This window comes from Micropterus dolomieu, linkage group LG12 (genome assembly GCF_021292245.1).
Source record: "Micropterus dolomieu isolate WLL.071019.BEF.003 ecotype Adirondacks linkage group LG12, ASM2129224v1, whole genome shotgun sequence".
Taxonomy (NCBI): domain Eukaryota; kingdom Metazoa; phylum Chordata; class Actinopteri; order Centrarchiformes; family Centrarchidae; genus Micropterus; species Micropterus dolomieu.
Genome location: NC_060161.1, coordinates 9,279,515 through 9,289,341, shown reverse-complemented (window position 1 = coordinate 9,289,341; position 9,827 = coordinate 9,279,515). Strand labels below are relative to the sequence as shown.

The window sequence follows — 9,827 nt, the reverse complement described above, 5'->3', positions numbered from 1 at the left end:
GATACACAGACATACCAATGAGGAAACCCACAGGTGTAACTATCCAACGAAGGTTAAAGTCAAGGGCAACCCACAGGTGTAACTAATTACAATAATGATTGCTCCTGGTATTCTCCATGCTGGCCCACTGACATGGCTTATTGGAACAGAGCCATCACTAATGTTACATCAAAATCTGCTGTGAGGCGGATCAGTTAGGTTTTACTGCATTAGCTCTTTCTATTTGCAGGGCTGTCTGGGCTTAGTGTTTTCTCATGCATAATATATCCACTTGTAGGCACTTTATATCAACATACTTGAAATTCTGTCTCTCACTTCTGAATTGGAAACATGACAAACAGTTGTTGACTGATGTGGCCTAGAATGTTCCCAATTATTGTCTGAGGTCAAATAAGGCCATTTAACAAACTAATCATTTCTGTAGCTTTCACCAGTTGGTGAATAATAACTGATTTTCACTAGCTTTTCCTTTCCTTAAATCAGGACAAGCAAGCAAACTGTGTATTTGGTCGTGTTGCAATGATTTACATTTGCCACTGGTTTCAAAATAGTAGCTTATAATAGCCACTTGTGTTAGGCTCGGTTAGTTAAACGAGACACACCTGGGCTCATGTTCATTATATAGAGCGTATGACGTCACGGCATGTGGAAGTTGCCACAGTCACTCTACCGTGTTGGAAATATTAAGAGCAAGCTGTTAAACTGAAGCAATATTTTGTGGCTGTGTAATGTTAACAAATAAAACTTGTCACTTGAAATGTTTTTTCAAACCAGACTATCCATTGAGATCACTGCGGTTTTGGCCAGGCTGACAAATCCTGCTTATAGGATTTACCTGAGACCGAACTCAGATTGATTTTTCAATTGTATTAAGCAGTGTGTTCAAAGATTAAGTGATTATTAATTTTTTGAGGATGAGGTCTCCTCTTTCCTCAGTTTTACTACAGGGAGTAGAAAAGGCAGCCAGAGCGTCCTACAGCCCTGAGTGCACTAGTGGGATGATAAGCATTGTGCCAGTACATCATTTTATACACTCTCCAAGCACCTGGTGGTCAGGGAAGAAATGCTATTAAGTGTGATCAATAGTCATTTTATTAAGAGAATATAAATATTCTGGTTAAGTCATCTCCGATCTAGGCAGGTGTGGCCTCTCTATTAGTTCCTGCGTCAGCCACTACTTCCTTTGTATGTGTTGTGTTTAGATCCTGTAAAGCACTCTGTAAACATTTTGTCCTTATAAGTGAGGTTATTGCTTGCAAAAGAGCCAGGGTGACGTAACGGAGGCTCCCCTCGGTCTGGCAGCACTTTCACTGTAATGTAAACCCTTGATGCGTTTCCCTGTCAGTGGCTTCTCTGCTAAAAGAAAACACTTAACAGAGACGCCACAAAGTACTTACAAAACAACTTTTAATTGTAAAACCCACCCAACATCATCACCAAGAAAGACACAAATGTACACGACACAGTATTAAACAAACTGTCAAAAAAACCAACTGATGATATGAATGAATATTGAACATCCACACCCCCTTAATCATTAAACACTTCAGTTTATAAAATCAATATTACTAAATGGCCGTGTCTATCATCCTTTATAAACAGTGGGTTGTGTCGATGGCGAGGTCGGATTTGAAGGACATGGTTTGAGTCTTTCCCTGTCTGTACAATTACTGTAGTCATCATCATATTATCCTAACAAATCTGCTCAGCCATAAATACCAGTAAAACACTGAAACAACAACATCATCTCTTTTTGGGGAGCTCATGAAGATAAAAGCATTTTCATGTTCATGAGTAAAAATGCAGAATGTGGATTTAACTGTAGAGTGGGCGACAGAGAGAAGAGGTAGATGGGTAAGAAGAGAATGCACCTGTTGAACTACAACTTTAAAGGGATCCCATGGCATTTTAACGTTTCATATGCTGTTTGTATTATATTTGGCACTCAGTTATTCTAAAATCATTTGTTGTGTGTGTGGTTACCATGACTCATTGCATTACTGATACTGGTTTGCAATTGCAGTGACGTAGCGATGAATAAAGAGGGGAGTAAATTCACTTTACCTGATGATCCACATGAAAATAACCAGCTATGTCAACACTGCACACGCAACCTTGAAAGATCTTTTTCCTTATCATGCATTTAAATTACGGCTATCACTGAGTTTGTCTCAACCAGTCACAGCAACCAAACTGCAGCTCTTACAAAACATGACAAAGAACTTTTACAGGAATTCAAATGAAGGCACTGTGGAAGACTAGAGTTGTGGATGCTTTGTGAAAACACCAAAAAAAACTGTACAAACCATCAAACGCTTCGAAACACCGTAACAAAAAGTTAGTATCAGTCTCAAAAGACATTTAAACGGATCCACATTTTTTTAAAAGTACATTAATTAAAAATGTCATGGCACGACTGACCAGGTTCATAAAAAAGTATTTCCCATATGTCACTGGACGCATTGTCCATAACCCTCTAGGTTTAAGATTAAAAACCTCCATGTTTACAATCACACATGATGTGGAGCATGTGTAACAAAACCTTCTCCCTGACCATGTCACTGAGCAAGTAAAGATTTGAATGCTCCAAGAAGGAGAGCCTTCTAAAAGGGCCAGTCTTGCCAAATTAAACTCAATATAAAATGTTTGCAAAGGCTCTTGAACAACAGCGCTGCAGACTATTGCAATAACTCTCCATGTGACTCAGAGGTCTCCATTTCAGATAACAGAGCTTCACCAACTGTAGGCGGCAGTTTACTTTGGGTGTGAACTAGGTTGTACAAAAATGGTCAAATCAAGTCAAAACAGTTGTGATCTAACGCTCAGGGGTCAAACTTTGAAAAAACTGAAATGACAGACATCAGCCATATAAGCTGAGCTCTGGGTATAACATTTTTCCTTAATGGTTTATATGGTATGTCATTTTGGAATGAGACCCTTTATTTGCTTATAATTGTCTGTTAATCAGGAAACCCTCTCTTTACTATCCAATGAGGATGAGATGAGTACAGACAAAAAAAAAGTAAAAAATAATAGCCCAATTCTGAACAGAGGTACTGGTGACTAACGTTAGTAAAAATAATGCTTCTATACCTGTTTGTCCTTTACAGGGATTCAAAACCGTGAGTCCTTTACTGCGCATGCCTGTTGGCCCAAGAGGAAGCTTACTGACCGGTGTGGCTGTTAGCCAAGGACTGTAGTGGATTGTGGGAAGATTCAGAGAAGTGTTCAGCTGGGTGCATTTTCATGCCTGCAGAAGTGAATGCTACCGTGTGTGTGTGTGTGTGTGTATGTGATATACAGTGTTATGTTTGCATGTACTTGAGGTCCTCGTGTGTTTGAGTGCATTTCCTGACGCGTCATTATATGCGTGTGTTTGGGAATGTGTGTGTGTGTGTGTGCTCCTCAGCAGTTGAGAATGGGTCTGTTTCTGTCGGGTCTGAATGGAAACACGGGGCTGTCCGAGTCAGCCTTCCCTCTGTGGGGACCCAGTGTAGCCACGGCCTGGAAGACAACACACACACACACACACACACACACACAAAGTTCTTAAAAGATGCCTGCACACACATTAATGCCATTGCCACCACGGGACAAAGACACAAGACACTTTTGCACACCTTTCTGATAGCTGTCCAGTCCTCCAGGATGTCCAAGTCAGGCAGCATGTAAACAATATATGGACGTGAGCGTGGTTAAGGAGAAGAAGCAGTATACGTAGAAATAGTAGTATCAATGTGAACAGTAGCAGAGGTATTAACAGTAGAAGGATATCGGACACCACAGAAGGTCGTTTCCTCTTCTTATCTGGACTTAACGCATCTCTCCTCTTCTTCCTTCCTGACAACTCATCATTCCACAGCTCTGATCGAGAGACGGAGAGAGAGAAAGACAGATCAAAATGGTTTGCACTGAATATAACACATTGGGCTTGAAGCGTGTAGAGTGCTCTTATTACCGCAGTTAAAATGTGTTCTATTTGGTGCCACGTGCATAACATAACATCATGCAACGACTGTGTTCTGCGTGCATTACCTGATGTAATATCTATGCTGTGTCTGTCTTCCTCCAGTCTTCTAATTTTCTCCTCCAATTCACTCTGTACTGTATCAAACAGCAGCAGCTTCTCACTCTGCAACCACACACACAAAAGCATAGATCTAACACACAAGCATGCATCCAAATATGTACGTACACTGCCGCCAAAAGCACAGATCAAATGCTGCAGGACTTAAAAGAAAATGTATCACCTCAGCAATACACCTTAGTAAAACAGACGGTAATTTAAGTGCGTGTGTGTGTGTGTGTGTGTGTATGGGTAAGTCTATCTTTGCAAGGCCCAATTTCCGTTTTAGACCTTGAGAGTGAGGACATTTCAGCCAGTCCTCACTTTGGGCTGGACCTTCAAAGGGCAGTTTGAAGGTTAGGACTTGGTTTTAAGGTTAGATTAATAAGGTTTATGTTAAGCGAGTGTTGGACTACATCCCAAGGATGTAGTTTGTGGTGCCCAGGCAAAAAGAAAATCTATATAAAAAAACTCCTCTAATGATAAAACATCTTATTAAAATAATCTTTAAATAATGTGCCAGAAAGGCTTTAGGGGTGGGGGAATAAAACAATGATCCCAGCCTCTCATGCTCAGTTTATTATCATGTGGTCTCCCCTCCAGGCTGTGATCAGGGTCAACCCTTTCACAAGTTTAAGGTTAGAATTAGCTTTAGGTTAAGTTAGAGGACAGAATGAGGATGAATCAAAAAGCAATATAAAACTCCTCTAATGATAAAACATCTGATCAAAAGAAGGGCTTGTGTTGGGGTTAGTTAATTTAGTTGTGATGGTTAAGGCTAGGGTTAAAGAATGCATTATATCAATGAGTCCTCACGTATAGAAGTATAAATGGGCGTGTGTGTGTGTGTCTGACCTCCCAGTGCTGGCATGCTGCTTGGGTCTCACACTCATACTTGTTCTTCACAGACTCCAGACACAGCTCTCTGTAAATACCTGGCAAAGACAAAGGGAGACACACAATAACAGTGTGAATAAGGAAATGATAATAATGAGTGTAAAGATTTTATGTCTTATGTGGTGAAGTTACCTGCCACCTTGGTTCGGACTTGCATGTTCTCTAGCAGTACCGCCAGAGGCTCCAGATATTCTGCAGCCCGGCCAGCATCCACCTCTGCCAGCTTGCTGTTCACCTGACTGAGACGCTCGTGATACAGCCTGCACAAAAAACACAGGTGTAACTACGGCCGTAGCTAATTCCTATGAGTTTAGGTGTCAAAGTCAGAAGGTAAACTTGACAAATATCTAGTTCAGTCTTACTGGTCTTTGAGATCCGTGAACTGTTTCTCCAGATTGGACATTTCATCCAGACACTCCATCCTCCTCCGCTCACAGTCCTCCTCGTCCATTTCTGGAACACGATCAAGACACGCACAAAAAAAACTCAATGTATTATGAATTTAAGTTTGAATAGCAGCTGCTTAAGAGCTGATATGGAAGCAAAACCTGGCTGACAAATATTTCTGCTAGGTTATTTGTCTGCCAGCCATGAAAGATTTACAAATGGACAGTCTCACAAGGATGGACCAATTCATTGGTTAGGAATGTCCAGTCAAACATTTGACAGCAACTACTTTCTCTCAGAATCATTTACTGAAACAAAGTTTGAAGGAGAATGTTGTGCTCAATTTTAGCTGTTTCAGCATTTCTCACCAGAGCTGTCTCCATCCTCCGAGACAGAGGAGGTGTCAGAATCCTCCTCCTCTGAGCTGGACGCCTCTTGTTCATGCTCCTCCACCTCCATCTCCTCTACTGTGCACTCCTTCTTCTCCCGGTCACGGTGCACTGGCATGGCAGCGAGTCGACTTCAGACTAATGAAGTGAATGTTAGATATAAAGAAAATGTCAGGCTCCTTTGGCAGTTTTACCTGCAACAGATACAGCTTTACACTTTTAACATATTATTTGATTCCATTTGTTTAGTTTATCTCCTGTAGATATTAAAAAGCTAAAAGATTTCAAAACATGCCCACACTTTACATCTACTGGGGAGCTTTAGTAGTTTCGCATGTACATGAGAAAGTCTTAAGTCCGTAATGCAGTGCATAGTTATTTTCAATTATGTTTTCCCATCTGCATCATGCATAATTATAACCACTGAGTGTGTATAAATTGAAAAGTCACTTTAGATTAGATTAGATTAGATAAGATTAGATCAGCCTTTATTTGTCTTACAGGTGAGAAATTTCAACATTACAGCAGAAAGTGGATAGCATGGAATAAAGTAAAGTGATAAGTGACATTAACATAATACTAACAATATCAAAATTCTAAATAAATTATACAATACTAAAATTAAAAAACTGTTTTTACACCTATAAAACAAATTACCAAATATGAAACAGTGCAAGTGACTATATGCATATTGGCGTGCTTTTCCTTGACACTTAAAACAGATAAAAACAAATAAAAACAAATTCCAATATTAAAGATGCAAAGTGACATTGTGCATTGATTTTCACTCAGTCTCTGAGTTGGGGTTTCTGTTTAATGCTTATCAGTGCTGATTATAAAGTCTCAGGGCTGCAGGAAGAAAAGATCTTCTGAATCTCTCCTTCACACATCTTCACAATCCTTCACAATTTCTCCTTTACACTTGAAATTAAAAAGATGGTTAAACACGTCTGAACATTAAGGGCAAATTACTTAATGGTCACAACTATTGATGCAGTCACGTCATATGGGCAACTAAAATGACTTGGCAGTTCAAAGTAATGACATCTTATCACTTGATGAGCAGTTGATTCGTTAGACATTTCTACCTGTAAGTTTTTTAATTTATGTGAGTGTTTAATACTCCCATTGTTATTTACCAAATGCAGGTAAGTTATTAACGTTAGTGATGTAGGGTAGCCACCGAAATTATAATGATAATGAACGATGTTTTATACATTCTTGTCACGTATAGATATTTTTAATGGTAGATCAAATTGAAAAAAAATTTATTTTTGAAATGCGGGAAACACTAACGTCAATGAATATCTCTGACAACAAGAATGAACGCCCATTGCTTTATGGCTTTTTTAGATAGCTTGTTATTAGTTCTGAAAACTTAGTCATGCAAAATAATTTAACTGACTAGCAGATGTAGGTGTGTGTCTTTTATCTATAACATTACAAGACGACATAAACATTAACAAACAACACATCAAGTTAGCATAACGTTAGCATGTTAGCAAACCAGTGTAGTTTGGTAGCAAGCAAGATTAGCACGAGTTGTTACAGAAATACATTACCAAGGAAGCTTAAAACTAAATCATAACTCACATGAGGGGGGGTGCAGAGTGTTTGTGAGAATGATTAAGGTAAAAGCAACGTTCAGAGATAAGAAGCCAAAACTTATTTTTCCCTCGGTTACAATTTCACTCGTGTATCCCAGCTAAGCTAAAAACAAATGTCAATACGGCGCTCTTATTTCTATAGGGAACTGTAGTTTTCTGTATGGCTAACATTCACGTCACTGAAGATCCAATAGTCAGCCGTAAACTACGTTACCCAGGGTTCAGCACTGTCGCTTGAGGCTGAGAGTTCGAACAGAATTGCTGAATGGCGTTTAAAACTTTAACGCTTGTGAAATTGTTTCTATGGATATTGCCGTCTTCAACATTCGTATATGATATAGTTCAGTCTTAACCAAAGTTTAGTTATTGTTGAACTATTTTGGCGTTGAATATCTCTGGTATCCATTATTTTGTTTTTCCTCCTCCCTCCTCCGCCATGATGTTTTCAGCGGAGCTAGCTAACCAGCTAGTTTAGCCTTCAGGCTGCAGACTGTTGTGGAAACGGGGTGCGATGGATGGATGCTTTGCCCCGCTATGTTTTACAAATCTGCTGTAGTTTAAACAGAATGCGCTTTCTCCGACTAAATTTACCCCTCGGTATAATCCGCGCTGTTGTGGAGGGCAGCTATTTCGCAGTGCAGCGTTAATAAATGATCGAGGAGCCACGGATTTTCTTATAGTTTGAAGATTAACGCTCGCTGAGGCTATTTAAGTGGCTACACAGCTAGCTCCTCCTTGCTGTCTACCATCGCATTCTTGTGTCTCCTGCCCCAGGAATGTTCTCCAAAAAGCCTCATGGGGACGTTAAAAAATCAACACAGAAAGTGTTGGACCCAAAGAAGGACGTGTTGACGAGGCTGAAACATCTCAGAATAGTCATAGGTAAGTTAAAAATCATTATTAAGCAGCTAACACGTTAGCTTCTACGTGCCATTCTGTGCATACAGGGAATGCCGCACCAAACTAGTCTCAGAAATCATGAAAGTCATAGTTGTGTTGTGTGTAAATAGGGATACAACCTTTTCACAACAAACCTTGAGACAATTTCAGTTTTTTTAGTATCTAACATCAATTCGGCAGCCCATTGCAAAGCAGTTGATCACTCATAATTTTGCCACATCCGTTCATCTTTAAAGTTATTGCTTTATTTGTTTCCCCCCCAGAATGACTATGATGGGCAGTAGTGACCTTATGTGTGTACAGGCTTATGTGAAAGACGTATACTCACTGTCACTGAGACTGTCGAGTTAGAACAGAGTTCGAAGACGTGCTTTACACATTGTGTAAGTGACACTTCCATTACATTATAGGATATTTAAAATTAAATTTGAATTGAGGTCTCTGCATAGAGGTGAACCGGGTGCGTCTTTTTACTACGTGTGGGAACATGTGTGTATGAAGCTGACTGCGTAGTTTTTTGGCACAGTGATGCTACAAGCTGTTAGTCAGGCAGGTTTGATTTATCCAGGGGTGTGTCTGAGTGCTGGAAAAGGACCTGGTGTGTGAGAATTGCTGAGTGGTATTTTTTTAAGATGTGTTACGACACAACACCAAATGCATTGCTTTGAATGTGTGGGAGAAAGGGAGGATGGCATGAATAAGTGATGGATTTGTGAGTGCCTGTGTACATCTTTCACTGACACACACTTTCTCTCACACATGTACACACCCACAAAAGCACACACACTGACAGGAGAGGGAAACCGAGTATTTCCTCTCTGTCTGTATACAGAAACCCAACTTCCTGTTTCTATTGTAAGAGCTACTGGGCTGTGTGTGTGTGTGTGTGTGTGTGTGTGTGTGCGCGCGGGACAGTGAGAGAAGGGGTGTGCCCCTCCTATGGGGAACACAAGACCTTGATAACGATCACAGGCACACAAACACACTTGAAGTCACATTGTTTGGGGAGGAATGCTCAGACAGCTGGATAGCTAACCACACATTTTTAATGATCGTGGTGCCAGACCAAGCAGGCTACATAATATACCTCACTGATGTTTTTCACTTCGCCGTTGTTCTTGTGAAAAGTGATTTTAATTGGCCAGTTTTCTTTATCCTCAAACAAGACCCTCCCCTGGGAGTGAGAGAGTTTTGCAATTCATACTTGATCTCAAATAATGATTAAACAGAAAGGTATTTCATCACTTTCAATGCGTTTGATGCAATCAGGTTATCAAGTAACTCGCCAGCCCTGTTGTTAATGCCAGACCAAAAACAAATAGCTGTTCCCACCGTTGTTTTTTGGATAATAACTAAACCTTGACTACATTTATGTGGGAGGGTAATAGTGTAGCCATTGTCTAAGTAAGATAGTATTGTTTTTACAAGCTATTTAGCTAAATCCATCTAATGATGAGAGCAAATACCTCCATATCACATTACAAGGTCAGAATTTCCTTCCAGTATTAGAGGTCACACTTTGTTTGTTCCTGCCATGATGATCCCTTGAGGAACTTACAAGTTTGCAAATGCACTCATTCA

General features: G+C 40.0%; 2 protein-coding genes across 6 annotated transcripts in view; both read right to left on the bottom strand.

Annotated features, from left to right (window-relative positions):
* The window catches only part of afap1 (actin filament associated protein 1), a 187,123-nt gene that overhangs the window by 71,991 nt on the left and 105,305 nt on the right, over positions 1-9,827 (bottom strand). The window lies entirely within an intron of this gene.
* On the bottom strand, positions 1,391-7,818 carry LOC123980292 (breast cancer metastasis-suppressor 1-like protein-A). 3 transcript variants are annotated; one of them, XM_046064599.1, is made up of 9 exons: positions 7,561-7,818; positions 5,719-5,877; positions 5,326-5,416; positions 5,096-5,223; positions 4,922-5,001; positions 4,036-4,132; positions 3,775-3,864; positions 3,621-3,685; positions 1,391-3,504 (listed from the first exon to the last, which is right to left on the bottom strand). In XM_046064599.1, exons 2-9 carry the CDS (start codon positions 5,855-5,857, stop codon positions 3,406-3,408), a joined length of 789 nt encoding a protein of 262 aa, XP_045920555.1. In that variant the 5' UTR covers positions 5,858-5,877; positions 7,561-7,818; the 3' UTR covers positions 1,391-3,405. The 3 variants fall into 3 exon arrangements, with proteins under 3 accessions (XP_045920555.1, XP_045920554.1, XP_045920553.1); XM_046064598.1 differs by lacking the exon at positions 7,561-7,818 and adding an exon at positions 7,333-7,498 and having other exon boundaries at positions 5,719-5,933; XM_046064597.1 differs by lacking the exon at positions 7,561-7,818 and adding an exon at positions 7,333-7,492.